Source organism: Vidua chalybeata, chromosome 8 (assembly GCF_026979565.1).
Source record: "Vidua chalybeata isolate OUT-0048 chromosome 8, bVidCha1 merged haplotype, whole genome shotgun sequence".
NCBI lineage: Eukaryota > Metazoa > Chordata > Aves > Passeriformes > Viduidae > Vidua > Vidua chalybeata.
The window spans coordinates 11,747,212-11,769,358 of record NC_071537.1 but is presented as its reverse complement, the minus strand read 5'-3'; the positions used below and the strand labels follow the sequence as shown (position 1 = coordinate 11,769,358).

General features: G+C 40.2%; 1 protein-coding gene across 6 annotated transcripts in view; it reads left to right on the top strand.

Moving 5' to 3' along the window:
* The window catches only part of CFAP58 (cilia and flagella associated protein 58), a 56,879-nt gene extending 39,462 nt beyond the window's left edge, over positions 1-17,417 (top strand). The window contains exons 16-19 of one of the 6 annotated variants that reach the window (XR_008432155.1): positions 10,438-10,557; positions 12,043-12,176; positions 15,090-15,157; positions 16,331-16,419. Coding sequence is in view for 1 of the 6 variants with exons in the window: in XM_053949710.1 (XP_053805685.1) it covers positions 10,438-10,557; positions 12,043-12,176; positions 16,331-16,451 (375 nt within the window). In the remaining 5 variants the exon portion in view is untranslated. Of the gene's footprint in view, positions 1-10,437; positions 10,558-12,042; positions 12,274-12,761; positions 12,971-15,089; positions 15,158-16,330 lie in introns of those variants that run through there. The other 5 variants (XR_008432154.1, XR_008432152.1, XR_008432153.1 and 2 more) reach the window with 5 other exon arrangements.
* The last annotated feature ends 4,730 nt before the right edge of the window (positions 17,418-22,147 follow it).

The window sequence follows — 22,147 nt, the reverse complement described above, 5'->3', positions numbered from 1 at the left end:
GATAATAGGTTCAGGTTACTCCTGTGGAATTCTGAATGGACACGAGAGGAAAGTTGTTAGCAATGAGAACATTTGGAAGGCATGGCAATAATCCCCCTGGGGAAGTGGTGCATTTCCTAACACTGGACATTTTTAAGATCCATCTGGACAGGGTATTGGGTCATCTTGTCAAGATGGTGCTTTTGCTGAGAAAGGCTGGACCAGATGATCCTTGAGGTCCCGTTACAACCTTCTATTATATGATTCAGAGATTTAAAAGGTGTCAATTTAAGATCTAATCCCAAAGCCCTTGCAGGAGTGGTCCCATTAAAGGGACAGCAAATTTACTGTTTGCTCTCATATGTGGTCACCAATATAAGCAAATGGGAATGAAAGAAAGGTTGGACCATATAAATCTTGAGGTTTACTTCCAACATGGTATTCTATGATCCTGACTGAGAAACCCAAGCTGCCAAAACTTCTAGCCTTTGATCAAATGGTTCCTGGGCTGGGTGGGAGGAGAAGGGCAGAAAAATGCTTTCCTGTCCTTATAAAAAGCTTAAATGTTGCTATGTACATTAAAGAAACAAGAGAGAACACAGTACTGGGTGGAGTGTGAAGTTTGAGGTTATGGCTCCAGTTCTAAGTTGGTGATCGGAATTTCAAGGGATTTGCATTGAAATAAAGAAATGGGAAATACCATAAGGATTCAGGCCTAACATTTACTTTTTGGCTTTCAGCTGGATATGAATCATGAAGAAAAAGTTTACTTCCCCAGTGTCATGCAGAATTAGGCGGATGTGTCAAAGGCACACAGTAAGAATAGCCTTGATTTAGACTCCAAAGACAAGCTCTGTTCTTTTTTCAAATGAAAAAATGTGTGCCCATGAACTCTGGCTGCAACCCAATTCTAACTTGTGATAGATAAAAAATATCTCATTACCAGCTCAATATTATGATGCATAACAGTCTACAGAATTAGTGCCATCCAAATAATTTCAATCCAATACCTTGAAACTTATTTGAATTGGGATCTCCAATGCAGTGACATATGGAGGTACTAATGCATCGTCACCCTTTAGAACTACTCTTAGATTCTTTCCTTCTTGTGCCATTCTTTTGTTTTCCTTTTGTTGTGTTTGAAAGGTTCATTGCTAAACTAGGACTTTGAGTGAGGATTTTGGCTTTGACTTGAAGTGGAGATGGTTTGTATTTAATATTGGTTTTAAATTGAAGGACTAATGTCTTTCGGTGATTCTATGCCTGGCACAATGATTTTTCCATGCAATTAGAATATCTCTAGTGTCTTTTGTTCTGACACTGATAATTTTTTCCCAATTAATTTAATTATTTAATTTTTAAAAAATTAATTGTTTAGCAAGCAGGGTTCAGTGAGTAGGGCAGAACCACTCACACTAAGCCAATTGTAGGCTAATTGTGTTAAATCTTGGTGCAATTTGCCAAGGCTCATATGCAATCCTGTGATGATGTAGTAAGGAATCATATCTCAAAAACATTCAAGGTATGACTCACCTATGTGAAGGTCTCTTGAGGGTCTACATATCTACCTGAAAGTTTTGTGTAAGCTTTAATAATTCAATAGATATCTGAGGAATGTTCAGTTCTTGCCCTAGCTCTCCTCAGAAAGGAGTTGATTTTGTATTTCTGCATATCTCCTATACACTTCTTGGTGCATTAGTTTATTTTAGACCTTCTAATCTCAGTCCATCTAGAATTAGAAGATGCTCTATGCTATAGAAATTTACAGCATGATAAACTGCTCTTAAAAACACACTGACATTTAGATTCTTTCCCTCCTCCCACGTATGTTGCAATTCAAGTGGAAGAGAATAAAGTCTTCCCAGAAAAATAGCCTTTTTTTTTGGTATGTTTGTTTAAACAGTGTTTTGAAAAAAAATGGATAGGAAGTATGCTGATCACTTTAATGTCACCAGGTGGAGATAATTGGCTGCTCTTTAGGGTGAAAAAATAATTTTCCAATAAAAAATAGTGCAAATATTTCTGGCACTGAGAAATGGGAAGCAAAGCAGATTACCTAGTGAGCAAACAAAATACTTTTGGTGAACAGTTTTCTTAGTGGAAGAGATAATTTTTATTGACTCTCTGTGAAACTACCCCACCCTCATAAATAAAACAGATTTCCCATGATAAATAGTTCTGGACAGAAGCAAGGTGCAAGTTTATTTGAGAAAATAACTTCTGGGGATCTGCACCATTTTTTGTTCATCTAATGATGTTTTGGTCAGAAATATTCAGTTGTTATTTACAAAGCTGAGGAAGTTGCAGGCAGAGTTAAAATCCTTTAGGGTTTATAGGTGGCAAGTATACATGAATGCTGAATTTATCTTACAAGTTTTTTAAAATAATTGATATATTTACTTGAGTTTGAGCTTGAAAAGAGAACTCTGGTGGGTCATCAGATGTCATCCCTCCTCATCACACAAGATTGTTTTAATTACACAAATACTATCCTTCATAGATGAGTGTCAAGCACAGTTTTGTGTCCTGCATTCTAATACATGTACTCCCAGTTCATGAAGTTTAGCATGCCTGAAGAGGTTGTTGTCTTCAAGTGCACTATGGCTTATTGTGAGTTTTCTCCTACATTTGTAACCTCCTGCTGTAGTCCAGGCCTGCTATTTCTGAAATGCAAGGAGCAGGAGTATTGACACAGCCAGCATGGTGGTCCCGGGGGACGGGGAGACTGAGTTTCATTCCTGTGTGTCTTCAAGGAGTTTTAGTGAACTTTGGCAATTCACATTACAACTCTTTGTGTCCAGAACTCTTGTAGAATGAGAAGAGGATCACTGCCCTGGCTGGAAGCAGTTCTTCAGCATGTGTACAATAAAGATTTAATACCATTCAGATACAGAAACAAGGATACCATATAAGAACCTAAGACACAGCACTGTCATCTGTAATTTGCATCAGCAAAACAGAAACAGTGATCACCAGTGTTTCATTCAAATACGTTATATTTGGTTTGAACCCAGAATCCTGAGTGTGGATCCCTTGTATCATTAGACTGAAAATATTTTGTAAAATGACCCAATCCTAAAGTTCTTAGTCAGAATTGCCCTTAACTTCAACATTAGTTTGCTAGAAAAAAGCTTGGGTAAAAAGTTCAGGAATTGTTCCAGTAAATAACAACTGAAAACAACCTTGTTTACTCCTCATTCCTGTGTTCAGCATGTATCTGAGAAGGAAATAAATCTGCTGTGCACCCCAGGGTAAAGTATATTAATCAACCAGTTATCTTGTTAAGGGAAAATAAATGACTTGCTGTGCTGACTGAATACATTGCAGCGCACAGACTTTGCAGTGCTGTAGCAATCCGATACTGACTGTCAGCCATCCAGAATCTGCCAGAGAAGCTGAAATACTGCAGGAGTGCAGCAGCAGTGTAGCAATACATTCACAAGCCCATATTCTATAGGGTGGCCCAGAGCTAGAGGTACATCTTTAGTATTCACCCTTTGGCAGGTGTTCTTGTGTTAAGATAAGGGCTGTTCTGCTCTTCCCTCAGCAGCAAGATATGGACAAACTACAGCATCCCAGTCAGTGATGGATTATGCTCTTGTCTGACAGTTGTAACAACAGTAACACCCCCCCCCAAAAAAAAAAAAAAAGTAATTCCATAGGGACAGACTAATTTGGTTTTATTCCAGTTCTCTTATTTTCATTCTTACTGTGAATGGTGCTGTTGTTGAGGGAACACAGGCAGAAAGATGCTGCAGCTGTTTTGCAGCTGTTAGAGAAAGGCAGGCAGAGTCACTGTGGCTAGTTGGGTTTTTTTAGAAGGCTGGCTTGAAATGGTACATAGGAGGACACAATCAGGTGTAGAAAGAACCTCATTTCTCCATTTTTCTCTTGAGACATCCAGAAATGTGCTGCTGAGGGCACAGGAGCCATGAACCTCAGTAGGGAGAGTCTGTGCCAAGGAGGGTGCATCAGTCAGCCAAGTCTGCACCTCTTGGAGGCTCAGAGCTCAAGGCTTCCCATGCCTGTCTAAGCAGATACAGCTGTAATCTTAAACAGGATGGGACACTTGAGCACAGCAGTTGTCTTTACATGGACATTAGGATTCACTGTCTTTCCCCTTCCTTTAGTCCTGTTTCTGTTTCTTTGAATTTTAAGAAGCAGGTAAGGGGAGCTGAAACAGAACTCCTTGAAGAATAGCAGAGGTTCAGCTCTAATTACAGTGAGTTTGAAAGAAGCCATGCATTAAAACATTCATGATTTCAGAATTGCTGTGTGTATTTCTTAGATGTACTGTTATTTCTTAATAGGTTCCAAAGTGTAACAGGAGACTAGTCTTTCTTCCCTGAGGTACTTGATATATGCAGGGGAACTCTGCTGTCCTGTCAAAAAGATGTATGTAGGCTTTTCTGCCTTGTTAGACAGGGATTGTAGATTTAAGTGGTGGCTTGACTTTGAGACAGCTGTTCAGAGGTAGCAATTCCAGAACACCAAAGGACTTAAAGCAAAGTGCTCTCATCTTTCAGGGAAATCTAAAGATCTAAGTCAAGCAGGTAACTAAAGTGATGTAGGTGCCTAACTTAAAAATAGATATTTCTAGAAGGAGCTCTGCAATCTCTCTGACCCTTTGAGGTCATCTGTCAGATCAGTCTGAAGTGAGAAGAGAAGCTAGGTGTACTGGGAATCCTCACCCTAAGCTGTCACCTGCAGGAACAGCTAATCGTTATCAACAGAGCTGTGATAATTCTTTGATTCATCTATAATTTTAAAAATCTAAATGGCTATTGAATAGCTGAAATACATACCATTACACTGACATTAAAATACAGAGGTTTTTAAGTCAAATACTCTAGATCTGAAGAAGAGACTTTGTTTTCTTTTTTTCTTAGAACCCTGCATAATGCAATTATGATACAGTAAAAGGTTCACTTAGAATTCACTTAGAATTCACTTAGACTTATTCACTTAGAATATTTAGAAACCTTGTTGATAAGATTTGTATCAACCTCCGATCTCCTCCAGGTCACTTTAAGACAAACTGCTACTAGAATGCAAAGCAAAGGTTTGTTTAGAGCTCTCTTCATCCCAGCTGTCAAGCTGCAGGCACTGTGAAAATAGTTGGAATATTTACATCAATCCACATAATGTCAGGGGTAATTCTCACCTTCAAGGAACAGCTCACTTTCATGTGTGTATGTGTGTGTATTTCTGCTCACACATATAGAATAGGAGATAATTGATAATCTTCTGCAATATAAAGTAGAAACACTGTGATTAAATGAGCTACTCTGATTAATGATTTTATAAACTCTTGTGTAATGTCAATAGTAAAAAGGGTACTGTAGCTGTTAATTCAGCAAGACACATCCATGCCATTTTCTTTGGATAGATTCTTAACCTTGTGTCTTAGAGTTCAGAAGTTGAAAGGAGTATATGTATTTATTTGTTCATTGGAAAAAATGCTGTTTTCCTACACCCTTATTAGGGAAGATCTGATAGTAACAGTTTCTAGCAATAATAATAAAAATAAGTTGCAGCTGCACTCCAGGTGGAAATGTTCATACTTTGTTGTTTGTGGAAGATGGTGATACTGCAGCATTCAGCTCTTGCTGTTGCAAAAAGCCAAGGGTGAAGACCTTACAAGGTGCTCCAAGGTTTCTTTCCTCTCTCATTAAGCTCTTTTGAAAATGCCAGTCGATTTGGTGCAGTTTGCTCTGTGCCAAGGAAACACTGAGAAGCATTATTATCAACTGGAGAAATGAGTTACAAGTGTGAGTGCTGCAGATTTCACCAAAGATGAGACTATCCCAGCCTTTCCTTCAAGCTGGTGGTTTTCACAGGAAAACCCAAAACATCTAACACAGTGTTAGTGTTGCCTCACTGTGAAAGGGCCTCAGTGTCCTCTTTCAAACGTAATTAATTTATCCAATAACAAACCTCACACATGTGAGAGATTAAGAAGTGTCTAGGTGATAATGAAAACAGGAGCTGTTCTAGGGAATTGCATCCTTGCAAGGGTGTTTGCTGATGGATGTGGAATAGACAGGAAAGAGCAGGAGCTTTTGGAAACTGTTTACAGAGAAAGTTTATACTGCACATTTCTCATAGTGCTGGAGGCAACTTCCTTCTGTTATTATAAAATTTCTGAAAGTCACCATATGCTAATTTTTTTCTTTACCTCATAAAACTTTTAAAGATAGATGTCCTGAGCCAACAGCTACTGCTAGGTATACACAACAACAAGTAAATGTAGAGCTTATACAGCAAAAATGACTATGACTAGATATGTATGGCTGTGTATGTATTTAATCCAGATTTCTGTGTCCTGTTTAACACTTATGAAGAGGAATCACCACCCTTAAGGATGCTCTGCTGCTGCATGGCATCGTAAACAAAATGCCTCTGGAGTTCAGCACAGCCCTGACATTTTGGTTATAGTGCCAATAAACAAGAAACCCCCCATGGCACATTGACTGACTTGTTATCCCCACCAAAGCCATGAGGAATTATGGAGTGCTTGCATGGTTACTATATTGCCTTCTCCACCTTACTAATTAAAATAAGATTTCTTTATTTAGGTTGAATGTTTTAGGGACTGCTGCCATACACTATATTGTACACTTTTGCACTACATCTTTATCTTCTTGAGTTTTTTCTTTAGATCAGTTGCTGGAGACAGGAACTGGCATAAGTTAAATTTACAGTGATGCAAAGTCTTTTGAACATTTTTGTGTGTGTGTTTTTTTTTTTTTTTTGTGTGTGTGGTTGGTTTGTTTGTTTGTATTGTTTTTGTTTTATTTTGGGGTTTTATTGATTTTTTCTTTAGTAGTTCATGTGATAGAAAGCTTTTGGTGCATGATAGGATTTTTGCAGGTCTGGCGGAGAAGGCTCTTGGGGTGCTGATATGTCAGGTAAATTTGTTGAATTATCTATGTGGAAAGAACTGATAAAAATGAAGAATCTGGGACTGCAGGGCCTATATCTGCTGTGAAATCATCTTCATTAAATGTATGGTCATCCATCATCTCTGGTTCAGGATAGAACCCTGGGGTAACTAATAAGATGTGCTATTTCCTGGTCTCATGGTGAGGGACAGGATGACACAAAATGGGGTCACATCTCTAGAGCTCTATTCCAGCCTGGGACTGGTGAATGCTTCCCACTCCCTGTCAATGGCTGTGAATGCCTTGCTGTCACTTTGGGAATGTGTCTGATGGAACTGATGGTCCTTCTCACATGGAAAAGCAAATGGTGCTGTGCTGGTCAGCAGCAATATCTTCTTTTGAAGTAGGATTTGGCTGGCAAAAGTGATTCTTCTTGCTGAAGATGGAGCCAAGTCGTGACCACCTGATCCTGGACAATCAACTGAAGTTTGCCAAATGCTAGCCAGTCTTCTGCAGAAGAAAACCATTTTTTCTCAATTTGCTGTAGAGCGAGCAGGCCAGGAGAACACCAGAATATGGCTGAGACAGCACCTAGTTAAATTTAGGGGAAAGAACCACTTACTTCCCCACCCTCCCTCTCCAAATTAATGGGTGAGAGACTTAGGGATGAAGAAAATTACTGTCATGGCTGGGCCTACAGACAAATCTGTGAGCTCCTCAGAGATCCCCTGGGAAACAAATCAAAGGCAGGAAGGGCTATTCTAAAAATAAGATGCCATTTTATTTGCAGAATTTTTATAGCAGGTATTCACAGAGGTCCTGAAATTCTCTTTGGAATGCCTGAAATTTAACTGTAGTCCTCAGTCTGAGTGTCCCAGCATGCCCTACATACACAAAATGAATGTGCCATCATCTCTCCACCATCATCTTGGCTTAGTTTGTGTCATAGACCAGTGAAGTTTGTTGATGTTATGGGCTCAGTCCTACAGTCAAACATCTGCTGAATTCCATGGGAATTCCATGGTGGAAGGTTCCATAAAAAAGCTTTTGTACTGGCCTAGACCTGATCTGATCACAGGTACATTACTCTTACCAGTGGAGGCTTAACAGCATGGATTTACAGAGATTTGTTGGCTCTTCCTTCACCTCAAGAAGAAGAGTTGTGCCTCCCAGTGTGTTTTGTGACTCTAAGTTCCTTGATCTCAAAACCTCACAACTGTAGTAAGATGTGTGCTGTGATGGCAGCCTGGTGTGAGGATGGAGGGATATGTGAGGGGAAGCAGTTTGGGACGAGCCAAAGAAATCCAGTCATAATGGATTGACCTAATCTATTACAGAAAACAAAGTTTTTCTTTATGAATTTGTGCTGATATTTTTTTCTTGGTCATTTCTGATTTCTTATGTGTAGAGATGCAAGCACCTGCCAATGTACCTTGTGACTCACGTAGATTTACTCTTGTGGTTGGTGTTTTTAAATTAATTGAAATGAATTTATTTCTTTTTGATTTATTTTTTGGATCCTGGGGTAAAATTTCAGAAATTAAAAAAATGCCAACCTGTGAATACAAGCTCTGCTGAGGAGGAAAGAAGTATCCAGGGTTTTCTTTTAATGTTTTGCTGACATACGGAGCTTCTAACCCAGTGACAAATTAATTGGCTAGATGTAAAAGAGATGGACAGTGCTCAGCAAGGAAGGACAAGATATGCATTACCAGACATCTGGTTCTGCCTCTTTTGGGTTATGGATACAATATATATTGGACACCTAACGAGTCTCTGCTGTGTAAAATAGATTCTCCTTACAATAGGATTGCATGCTTTGTCTCTAAATGAGGTTATTATACACACCATTGCACAGTGTTTGAAGAGCTTGGTTGGCTGTTGTAGAGGGTAGGGAGAGAAGAAAATGGGAAAACAATTTCCATCAGTTGCCCCATATTTATCCAAATTACCATTACACTATTACAAAATACAAACATATGATACGTTCAGGGTTGAAATGTTAATATTGACTGGCCAGATTTTAACAAGGTGGATTTTTCTTTTGCAGTTGTTTTTACCTTGCAGTAAAATCTTACTTCTTCAGAAAGAAAAGCTGGTAGTGGGAATACCACTATGAAGTGGAATAATAACTCCTTATTGAGACTGAAATCTCAATTTAGTATTTGCTGCTATGCAAACCTCAGTCTGAGTCTCGGGAGGTTTTGATTTTTCCAGACATAAGCTGTGAACAATTTCATTTATAAGGAATTCTTCCTCAGTAATCTGCAGAGTTTAAGGACAATGCTTGCAAAAGTAAGGCATGATTTGAAGTGATTCCATTTTGAGGTCCCAACTTGTGACCATTGTTTTCAGAAAATTATGAGGTCTAAAAACTCCAGACTCCTTATGCTCTTGAAAACTGGACACCTAAAATTTTACATCTTCAAAATAGCAAACCACTTCTGAAAACCCTGGCTCAACCACTGAGGAAGACCAAATGTAGCAATTTTAGATGATGTGACGGCATCATTTCCCACATCAACAGACGAATTCTGTGGTAAAAGTTGTAGAGAGCCCTTATAAAAAAGACAGTTAAAAGGGGCTTTGCCAAATTCAGTGTAAATAATCACCTAGCCTACCTTCTTCTTGGGGTTTTTGTCTTCCTCAGTTAAATCTTTTGTCTGCTAGTTTCCTTTTTAATTCCAGTTTTTCAATTTACCTGAAAAGGATGTGATCTTACTAAATAATACTATTTAATGATCTTAGTTTTCCAGGGTAGATAGTAAAACTATTGTAATGTGCAAAACTATGAAGGTGGCTTTTTTCAGAGCTTTATTCCTCAGACTAAAAACAAGTACACTCTCAAAACACAGCTGAAAGCGGCATTTCAGTACAGAAAGCTGTAAGTGGGTCCATGGTGTGGTTTCTTTTCAGGCATGGCAATATCCAACTCCCACGAGTATTACTGTTCCAACATAAAGGACAAGGAGACACATGACAAAAATTACTTGGTAATTGTGCTAGTTATAATTGTTGGTGTTTATAATTTCTTTCCCTTTCCCAGAGCCCCTGCAGTTAAACCGAAAGGTTATATATATATAAATATCTGTGTGTGCGTACATGTGCTTTGCAGGATTTTCTTCGGAAGAAGTAACTCTTTTGTACAGTCCTTTGGTGACATTTCTATAGCCAGCTCACATCCTGTTGGGTGAAGCTGTGATCCTTAATGTAAGGCAATGTGACTCATAAGAAGAAAGATTGCAATATGCACAGTTTCTAGTGATTAATTTCCCAGCCCTGGATACTCTTCCAGTAAGTGCTGAGGTAGAGAGTGCTTGCTGGTGATGGTGTTTAAGAGCATTTCATTCATGGTTTGAAGTAGCTGGATGTTTATCTTAATGAGCTCTCCCATTGCTATCACAACAACTTTAAATACCTTATGGCTAGTGAGGAAAGCCTGACACCCAGGCAGATTTGTTTCTCCAAATACCTTCCTCTCTGAGTTGCAATATTCAGTGAGGTTGATTTCCTCTCAGGCTGTGCTGCTGCCGTAGCAGTTTAATGAGAGCTCCTCCTCTTGTCCCCTCCTTAGGAAAAGGAAAAGCTGTACGTGGAGCTGAGGCACGTGCTGGCCCGGCAGCCTGGCCCCGAGGCCAGGGAGCAGCTGCAGCAGTACCGGAACATCCTCCGCGAGAAGATGAAGCAGATCAAAGTAAGAGGTGCCCACTGTCCCTGGGGAGGGGCTGCAGGGAGATCCTCAGTGAGCTGTGTGCCTGCCCTGGTGCGTTAGACCAGGAAAGCAGGGTTATCACTGCATCTCCTCAAGGGACAACACAGAGCAGTAAACGAACTTTTTTTTTGCACATTATGCTACTTTGTTTAATTAAAATAGAGGAAAAGTCTTATTACAAGATGAGTTAGCAGCACGATGCTGTAAATATGTTTTTTACATGGGCATTCTGGAACACTGCCAGCTTTTCATTCAGCTTATTCTCCTTCCCTTTATCTTAAACTGTTAATATCTTTAAGAAGCAAATCAAAGCCATTTTTTTTTTAACAAACTAGTGGGAATATACTGAGAATCCAGTCTTAAGTTACTGTTATTTCTCTTGCCATGTGTACGTGTATATTTAGATTTGCAGATTTTGTGGAGATGACAGGAGGAACCTGTTCTAACCCCTTGTCAGTTGGAGAGAGGAGTTCCTGCTTCCAAAAGAGTCTTGCAGAAAATTTTAAAAGCGTAATATTAAAAAGTGATTCTTTGATAGAATTCTATGATATTCTATGAATAAGCTGATCTTCTATTCTTGCCTGCATGAGAGATCAGTCTCCCCAGGAGTTCATCTACTTCTGCAGCTCCTCTCTCTGTTGAAGTCATCATCTCCTGTTCACTGCATCATAATCACGTCTATACTAACCACGAGGAAAAAAATGCAGGAGCAGATGGGCCCTTAGGAAACAAAGAGGCTGTTATGCAAATCTTAGCTTTCCATGGAGAAGAAAAACAATATAGAAAATGTAAAATAGAAGCCAGAGTTTAGCTAAACTGAACGTGATTTGAAGTTCTCCATACAGTCCTTATTTGTCCTTAATGCAGTTAATTGCTGCTTTGTATTTCAGGCACAGCATGCTGTAGCATGCTGGCATGCATGCCATTTTGGGGTGCCAGGTCAAGCTATTACCTTCTTGAAAGAAAGAAGGTGCACTATGCATGCTCCTCTGTTTTTAAAATTTTGCTGATTCACATATAAGTGGCTTTGTATTCATATTTGCGGTGCCTGGTACTACTTTGCCTGTGTGGACTGAATTACTCCACTTAGCAGTGCATCCCTGTGAATAAACCCCATTATTATAAAATAATTCCCTGGTTTATTAAGACCTTAGCTTTGGATTTTTGCCCAGCTTTATGTCCCAGAAATTAAGAGCTAATGTATCCATTAATGCCATTCCCGTAAAGCTTGGAGCGTATTTTACATGTTGTATTATGGTTAAATGGCATAGCCTTTATTTTGTAAGATGTTTTTAGGTGAACAGAGGTGAGATTAAATGAAACATCAAGTGGGGAAAAGAATTGTGGTAGAAAATGATCATGTCTTACATCATCAAATATAAAAGGAGAAAGTGTTTGTAAAAGTACTCACTTATGTGTAAGTGAAGCGACATCTCCTGTTTGTGCTGTTTGTGTTTTGTTTATTAGGCTTTGTCCTCAGAACTGAGTATGTGTGAAATGCAGAGCAAAGAATACAAAAATGAAATTGAAAGGCTTAACAATGAGCTTCTGGAAGTGAAAAAGAAATATCTGTCTCAGAAACGCAAGGAGCAACAGAAGAAGTATGGGAAAACAACAGTTTTGTCTACACAGCTTTCTGAATAAGCTAGATTTTTGGTTCAGACCTTTTGGATCAGAATGTGGCCAAATTTGACTGAGGTGATACAGTTTTGTTGCCTAATTTTCCTGAATGTTATCCTCCATGTTCCTTCAGTCTGGTCTGGATTTACCATGATCTATGGCCAGGACAAGAACATCCATCAGAGATGTTGCTGAACACGTTCTGCAGTCCAGTTAAATTATTCATACCAATGAGATTGTGCCCAGAGAACACACATTACTGTCTTGTCTCTGACATCAAAGCATAGAATTATAGAACAGTTTGGGTTGGAAGGGACATTTAAAGGCCATCTAGTCCAACCCTCCTGCAATGAGCAGGGACATCTCCATCCAGATGAGGTGCTCAGAGCCCCAGCCTGACCTTGGATGTTTCTGGGATGGGGCATCTCCCACCTCTCTGGGCAACTTGGGCCAGTCTTTCACCACCCTCATAATAGAAAATTTCCTTCTTATATCTGCCTTCTTATATCTCCTTCTTAAATCTACCCTTCTTTAGTTAAAACCCCTTATCCCTTGTCCTATTGCAGCAGGATTTCTGGGGTGTGAGTGCACATGGCTGGCTCACGTCCAGCCTGTCACCCACAGCACCCCCAAATCCTTCTGGGCAGGGCTGCTCTCCATCTGCTCATCCCCCAGCCTGGATTGCTGCCAGGGCTTGCCCTGACTCAGTTGCAGCACACTTGGTCTTGTGGACCCTCACACGAGGGTGACTTCTTGAGCTTATCCAGGTCCCTCTGGATGGTATCCCATCCCTCAGGTGAGTCAACTGCTCCATTCAGCTCGTCATCTGAAAACTTGTTGAGGGTGGGCATTATTTTTAATGAGAGATTTCTTAAATTTCTGCAGTCAGATGATGTGATCTGTTACCAAGTTTTTCTGTATGCACAGAAAGCCTTTTGTCTTTCCACTAATTTCCATCCTCAGCCTGTGTCTTCCTCACACACTACAGCCCATGGTTCTCTACTATTGCTGAATATAATTCAAAGTTGCCGTTATTAATTCTTCCTTAATTTCAGACAACAAATGATTTGATGACTAAATTAGCAAAATAATCAGTGATAAACAGTGACTTTTGTCCATCTGCAAATTGCATAATGTTACCTTAATGTTTGGAATTAGCAACAACTGTGCAGTGCTAATGGCCTTTCTGGAGCTTTAGGATCCATATGTGAGTTTACCATAAGGCCTGATAATCCATTTCCAGCAGCTAAATGTCTCCTTCACAGTACATTTGGTTTTTTCATTTTGGACTCTGGCATCATGTCTCTTTCTCTTCATAAAATGAGGAGAAGTTCACCCACATTTTATTGTTATATCTCACCTAGAATTAATTCCTGACATAAAAACTCCACTTGTTAAGGACATAATTGCTTTAAAATAAAAAATACTGAGTAAGTTGGTGGCTGAACGGGGGCATGCTATACAGTGAAAGAAATTTCATATCGAGAGTCATTTAGTGCTGGATACACTGTTTATACGATCAGGATAAATACCTGCCACTGGGGCAGGTAGTAGTCTGATGCCACTCTAGTCTGATAAGCATTGGTGTCTTTGTGGCATCTGTGTTTTGGAAGCACATTCAGGTACTGTTAGTGGTGCTTCTGCAGGCTGGCATCATCCTGTGACCCCCACCACAGCCTCAGCAGGCACCAGCCCTGTGCTGCCAGCCCTGGCTTGCACCTCTTTCATTTTGTGGCAGTTGAGGAGTGGTGCTGGGCTTTGCTCTCCTCTGCCCCTCATTGCTTTGTATCCCAGTCAAGCCTGTTGGACTGCATCCTGCTTTGAAGAACCCAGAGGCATAACTGGGCATACCAGTCCTGGGTAACTGCAACTTCTGCTGTCTCTAGGCTGTGCTTTGTGTTGGTAAGGGAAAACAACTTTGTGCAGCCCTCCTTCTCCAGCCTCCCAGGTGTGCAAGACACATTGCTGGCTTTCTGCACAGAGAGAACCTGTTGTGCAGTCAGGTTCTTCCCTGAGTCCTCTTCCCTGCCATCCAGCCATCCCACACCCCTGCTTCCTCAGGCAGGGCTGGACAGGCAGTGCCTGCTCTGTGGATGCTGGCCAAAGAGCCAGGGCCATTTGATTCATACAATCTCAGATATCTCTAAATCCCAGCTGACAGAAAACCACTGACTTGATTCTCTATCTTGCTGGCTAATGTTAACATCATGTCTGAAATAAATGTAGCTGGTTTTGCTAATAAAAAGACGATCCTGTCAGGACAAGAGCATTAACAACATTATTGACCACCCTGGTATGAAAGAGAATTAATACTCTCAGATAACCTTACACAAAGTTATCATCTAAAGCTTTTATTGATTTGCACAAGATAGCTTTGAGTTGTGATTTAACATCGTGGTACTGAATAAATGCAGCTTTGCAAGTAATGCTGAAGGAATATAGTGACAGGAGGAATTTAGCTTTGTTTTGTGTTAAAAATGAAAATTCATTGTTTAAGATTTTGATTGTGAATTTGAAAATCCTCTTTTTCAGCTCTCTGATTCTGAATGTTGCATTTCCCAGTTGTCTTAGCTGTTCTTGCTCTATCTTTTCCTATTTTTAACTTCAGCTCCTTGAACCCTTTTGGCATTGCTATTTTCCTAGTTGCTTCTAGCACCAGGATCCCATTTTGGTCTTGATAAGGATTTGTGAGAAAATGTGAAGCTTAAATCCACACCAGAGACCTAATACAGCAGTCCTGTATATGTAAATAACTGCACTGAGGGATGTCAGTAGTAACTGGGAGCTTTTGCACGTGGCTGGTTGCACAATAATTCTGCATAATATATTATAGTATTCAGTTGCATAGAAGTTTCCATACTGATGAGCACATCTGTTTGTTGTCTCCATGGGAGCATGAGGAAAAAATGAGCATGGATTCTGGATCATTTTCTCTCCCCAGACTTGGAAGCCCAATAGTGAGGTGAGATAAGCCGTCTAAATACAGAATGTTAGTTTCTAGTGCTGTCAGCTGGCATATCCATTAGGGCTATATTGATACAATTAAAACTAGTTATAAATGGCTTTCATTGCCAAGTTCATCTGTGCCATCTTTTGGCTATTCTCCTACCTCTGTATGGGTCAAATTTGGAAAAGGGTGCATAACTAGACATCTGACATGCTTTCTCTGAACTTCTACCTATCCTGACAGTTATTTAGGGGCAAATAGAAAAGTAATAATTACAGAATTGTTTTCCCATAGTGTGGACTCAGCAAAGACACTCATGTGACAAAGGCTAGATTTTGTACAAGTGTGGAAGCACTCACATTTGTGTCTCAATCTCAGTGACTGTGAAAGAAAGTGATGGTACTGACCTTCTTTGTAAAGCCTTGAGACTTCTGCTGTTATGATAAACTAGAAGTCCATAAAGCTCCACTGATTAATCTTAAGTATCTCAGGACCTCTCTGAAGCATCCAGGTATATTGCTGTGAGGTTGGAATATTGCCCTTCATCTTTGTAGTACTCTGCTTACCTCTCCAGCTTTGTGAGAGTGGAACTCATTCCCTCCTTCTGAGGCCATCAAAGTCAAGACCTTCTGGATTCTCAGATGGAGCAACTCCCTGAGGCTGTCAGTGCACCTACAGCACACTGCTAGTTTTCTGCAAATGTCACAGACAGGGCAATTATCACTAGAACTTTGTTAAAATGTGAAGACAGATAGCATTATGTATTCATTAAAATTCAACAAAGGACAAAAACCTCCCCATTGTGCCTTTGATGAATGTAGCTGTTTGTTTGAAAACAGGCATATTCCAGCTAGAACACGATGGTGATTAGAAAGCAGAAGTCATGGAGCTCATGTATGTACTTGCTCTAATGAGGTGCTCTGACCATTTTGGGGAGTAGCACAAAGAAAGCTCATTTATTTCTAATTTTTAATAATTCCAAACCCCATCAGTAGTTTTGTAATTAGATCCAAACAGACACCTAGTCTTGGAGGTTTAGCTTAACAGGCTTTAAACAACGCTTTTGAAATGATCTCTTGATACATGGTTGCATCAAAAAACTCTGGAGGACACAGATTTCCTTAGTTTGTAAACTAAGGATGAATGAAATGAAATATGAATTTTCTGTTTCTTTGTTTCTATTTAAAGGGAGAAGGAGCAATCCAGCATTGATATGAGGACAAAATTACCACCCCTCAAGACTGATGTAGCTCACTTCAACACAGGGGGCTTTCCTTCAAGCAAACCCATTCCCAAAATTGCAGTCTAGGAATGCACTCATCTAGTTGCATTCCTGTTCCCAGTTTCTTGTTTGAGAAACTGTAATTTTAAGAGATTCAGAATCTACTGAAATCATTGTATCATCTTCAGGAAGAAATTGTATATTGTATATAATAAAACACATTTTTACACTGGAATTGCATTTTATATTGCATTTATATATTTTACATTTTATATTGGAATTAACATAGTTCTTTTTACAATCTATGTACCAAATCTGCCCATTTGATGCCAGCAGATGCCTGCACGGATGTAAATGGATAGTGGAGATATTTCTTCTTCAATATTGTGTCTCTATTTAGCACTGTAATGCCACAAAATGCCTTAATACATAGTTATTTCTCTTTTATCTACCTCAGGTGTAAGCATGCGCTCCATTTATCTTCTGACTCAAAGCACCTGAAAGAAATGAGAATACAGAAAAGAAGAAAAATTAATAGGCTGATGTTTCAAGCCCTGCTGAGCAAATGCAAAATTAACAAGTTTTTCCTTAGATGTACATATGTAGCAGTTCTCTGTGTAGGTAGAGTATAATAGGGTTTATGCAGTGTTAGCTACAGTTGTTAGGAAGATCAAGGAAGTTTGTGGCCACAATGTACATTATTAAGAGCATGATTGTGTTTACTCTGGTAGATACAAAGTGACATAATTATGTCTGTTCAATTTGAGGGGACTGTGCACACTCACTGGGACATGCTGTTCTCCCACACAAATCCTTCCAAGCGATTAAAACTTGGACTCAAATCATGGCAAACTTTATGCTTTAATTTCTAGACACTTGGGCATTTTTGTAACTTTCAGAAATTGTTTTTGTAATACAGCAGGAGCCCTCCAACCTTTTCAGCCAAAAGAGATTTAATTACCATTCATTAACAAGTGAAATAACAAAGTCACGGCATGAGGTGCTGAAGTATAGAAAACTTTCAAGCTGTAAAATAAAATGTTTTGAAATTGATTTGAACGTGGAAGTTTTTTTCCCTGCCTGGGGGATAAAAATACTTGTCCAAAGAGATATGCTGATAAATATTTCACATCCAGAAAAAAAAGCCCAAAAACCCCTTTGCAAAGATTTTGTTCTTTTCTTTGGTGGAATACATAATTAAATATTAAAGCTACTGTGGGAAACTTTAATGGGAGTGTTTAATTCAAAAGAATCAAGTTAAATACGACAGGGATCTACTTTGCTTTTACATTGGGGACCCGAACACTTAGTCATCAGATCCATTGTATTTTTCTTTTGTCCCCAAAATAGCTATTATTGCTTTTCTCATTGTCAAGTGCATTATGCTAAAGTTATCATTTTAGGGCAGTCATGCTGTCAGAATAGTGTCTTCTGTGTATCTGATGTGTCCTTATAGATGGAATAATTGACAATAACTGACATGGGCACTTGAGTCTGATGGAATCCCAGGTAGGTTTTACTGAAGCTTTTAGAAGTTGGTATTTGCTAAGGTCCTGAGTATCCTGCCTGCAGCTGGATTCTGCTGTGCTTACACTGGCAAGTAATTTGTATTGAAATAAATCATCAAAGACACATTTATTAATTCACATGAACTAGAGGCACAGTTGGACTCCAAGAACCCCATCACTCTGTATAGAAGTTGCTGATGTATTACACTCCAAAATGTACATTGTGCTCCCTAACTCATCCAGAGATAATCCAAGTCTGTGCACATCTCCTACAGAATCACAGAATCATTTAGGTTAGAAAAGACCTGTCCAAGATCATCCAGTCCCACCTTTGGCTGAACACCAGCATGTCAGCTAAATCAAGGCACTAAGTGTAATGTCCAGTGGTTTCTTGAGCAGATGGTGGCTCCACCACCTCCCTGGGCAGCCTGTTCCAATGCTTAACCACCCTTTCCATAAAGAAATTCTTCCTGGTGTCCAACCTGAGCCTCCCATGGCACAGCTTGAGGCTATATCCTCTTGTCCTGTCGCTTGTTACCCAGGAGAAGAGGCCGAGCCCCAGCTTCTGCCAGGTACAACTCCTTTAAGGTAGTTGGAGATTTTTGTAACTTTCTGTTACATTCAGGAGGTATAAGGTCACTCCTGAGCCGCCTTTTCTCCAGGCTGAGCCCCCCCCAGCTCGTTCAGCAGCTCATTATAGAACTCTCTAGACCCTTCCCCAGCTCCATTACCCTTTTCAGAACACACTCCAGCCCCTCAATGTCTTGGGGTGAGGGACCCAGAACTGGACACAGCACTTGAGGAGTGGCCTCACCAGTGTGATCTCACTTGATTTCTGTTTGTTACCAGGGTTTAGGAGACAAATTGTCTCAGTGGTCAGGGGAAAGGAGGGGAAGCCAAGCAGATGGAATTTGTTCCCTACTTTTGTATATTTTTATGTGTACAGTAGTAAAATGGATACTTTTCTGTCTTTAGTTGTACTTAATAGTAGCTTGTACAGCACAAGTAAGAAGCTTTTCTGTAAATTATTCTTGACCTAAGTTTTTCCTGTCTTTAAAATGGTTGGGATGGTATTTGTCTAAAGACTTGCAAAGGTAAATTCACTTACATTGAAAAGGTGGCTAGTTTTCTAGATTAAACAAAAAATGTAGGGGACTGCAAAATAATGTGATTTTCTCATACAACATATTCTTCCAGCCTAAAGAGCTAGGAATTGAATACAGTAAATTTCACCTACAAAGTAAAGAAGCTTTTACTTGTTCATCCACAATTTCAGGCATCAAGATGTGAATGTGTTGGCTACTATCTTCAGTTTTATTGCATTATTTACTTATTACCATGGAAACCAAATTCACAGGTTAATTTGGAAAAGAAGAAAAAAATGACAAGAAAATATAGTCATCAAATTATTGCCAGTAACTTTCAGCATAATCAGGAATAGAATAACTGCAGCCAGTTTAATTTATAGTGCTAGAGAGTGAAAACCATTTCTGACTTCATATAATAGAACGGATTAAAGCACACCAAATCCCTTCCCCCCTGGTCTATAAAAGTCAGGGAGCTTGAAAAATTGCTCTGGATGTCTGTGAACCCAGCTGATGCTGAGGTGCTTTTAGTGTTCAAGGATTTGGCTTGCGCAGCAGGGAAAGGCAGAGCGCTAATGAGAATATCATTTGTTCAGTTGCTTCTGCATTGTGAGCAGCAGCTCTGAAGTGCTTCTCTAAGTTTTGTTGCAGAAAAATGTTAATTGAATTCCAGTCTGTGCAAGATGTAGCAAGTATATCTTTAACTTCTTGTTCCTGTAAAGATATGCGAAAAGATGGAGGTGAAGGGCTATGATCCATGGCACTTTAGTTAGAGGAAATCTTTCTTCATTGTAATTGCTTTGGATTGGAGCTTGCACAGTAAATCTATCCTGGAGCCTTTCTTAGTGAGCAAAGTATGTAATATTGTTCACTTTCAGAGCTCTTGCAGTATGTAGATAATATTTTAAGTAATTTCACATCAAACTTAAGCTCTGTCTGATCTTGTTTGGCAGGTCTGTGTTCAGTGTATTGCATGAGCAGGACACACAAAAGACACCGTACACTGAACTATCGAGTTCAAATGTGGGACCATGACCCTTCTGGGATCACCTGTCAGCTATGAAAGACAGAGCACAAGAATCCAGTCCTTAATTTACCCTTGCTTTGTGAATCTGGAGCAGCAGATTCACACACCCAGTAACATGTCCTGCTGCTGTAAATCTGGGAACCCTTTGAGTCAACAGCAGTGAAAACCAGGACGCAGCTCAGACCCTCTTGTGCTGAGATCTACAATCCCCAGGACAGGCTGCGGAGGCAGGGAGAGGGGCTGAGAACTTGGCACCAGCAGCACGGAGCAGAGGCTTTGCTGTGAGGGGAGCAGCAGGTGCTGGACCCTGGGGCACTGATGGGTCTGGAGGGCCCTGCTCAGCTCCCCCTGGGCACATTTAACAAGCTCAGCCCCGCAGCTGAGCTCCTTGTGCTGTCCTGTCCTTCAGGGAGCCACTGGCGCCTGCTGTGCCCCGACAGGAACAACTTCAGTGCTGTCTCTTGTGTGCTGTCCAAGACCAAGCTGCCCACAGGATGAAGAGGGAGGGATTGCACTGCCAGAAAAGGGATCTGTGGGTGTAAAAAGCTCAGGTGAAGAATGTGAAAGGTTTTTCTCCTAGAGCCTTCAAACAAGGAGCTGCTCCAGAGGCATCCAGCAGCATGGCCCAGAGCACTTCCTGCAGGTGGGCTGTCAATTATGGCGTGAGTCCACAGTGCCAGGTCTCAGGCTGCTGCTTTGTACCTTTGTTTAGTGTGACACTCTTGTGTCCTAAAAAAGTTGCAAGACAGAGTAGAGAGAGATCCCCTTGCCTTATTCCCTGTTGCCCACGTGAGGTTAACAGAGGGCAGAGGTAGCAGGGGAGTCAAGAAGAGAAGTTGGGCAGCAAAAGCAGTGCCTGCCATCTCTGAAATGTTAATGAATCTTCCTGAAAATTGGCCCATCCCAACTATCTTTACCCAAATTAGAGTCTCTAAATCATGTATATTTGTATTTAGGCACTTTAGCAATTGAGTATTATTTTCCTAGCTGGTGGTTTAGCTGTTGTGCCATCTCCTTTAGCAGAGTGTATTTTTAGTGTGTTTAGTGCATTTCTAAAAGCAGACACTTGATTTTGATGCTCTTTCTCTTCCCTACTTGGGTGCTTTGTAAGCAACCTCGCACAGATCAGTAACTTGTGCTGTTCAGCATACAGAAATGTTAGGATCTCATCCCCTGGGCTTGTTTGAGAGCCCTGTTCTCCAGAGGGGAGCTGAAACTGTGCCTGTAGCATCTGAGGGTGTGAGGGAGCAGGGCAGGACCTGTAGGACATGCTGCAAGTGGCTGAGGTCAAAGCAGCTGCCTGCCCCTCTAAGCCTTACCCTTCAGCTTGCTTCCTCCCTGAAGCGCAGCAGCTGTGAAGGTTTACTGAAACTTTTAGTCCCTCTGCAGACCTCAGTAGGTTTATAAACCTATAAACCTCATCATAGGTGTATAGAGTCACTTAGATAAGTTGGCTTCTTCGTGGTGGTGGTGTTTTTGTTTTTCTTTTGTGAGGGTTTTGTTGTTAGTTGTGGGTGTTGTTTTTTTTTTTTTTTCTTTCCTGTTTGTTTTGTTTTCTTTTGTTTTGATTTGGTTTGTTTTTTTTTTTTTTTTTTTTTTTTCGTTGTGAGATCTTCCACTTACCCAGGAAGGAAAAAAAAGAAGTGCAAAAGTTGTTTTGAAGGATGTTATATTTGAAAAAGTTGTCTCAACAGATCTGACTTTCCTTCCACAGTGGCCAGGAGCCTCCCTTTCTGGTGGTGGGCACTTTAATATGCCCAGGTGTGAAGTGGATATAAAAACTACGATTTCAGCCAGTCTAAACTGATTTAAACTTCACAGTGCTTCACAGCAAGAGCAATTTCTCAGGGCTCTTTCTTGGCAGACAACGAAGCAGTAATTTAAAGCCATTTTAATCTGAAATGAGAATCTCTACATGGGGTTTGAATGCACTTCAACTGAAGTATGTATTTGCAACTTTTGTTGATCCCTCTTAATTTTCCAAGTGTCCCTGTAGAAACAAAGCATGTTTGTATAGTGGCAAAATGCAATGATAGCTCACATTTATTGAGAGCCATAGGATAATAAAAGCAAAAGTACGAAGGGAGTGGTATATTTGGCATCACCCTGGGATGTAGCAGATTGACCTTTCTTTCCTACAAAAAATATAGACACTGATCAATG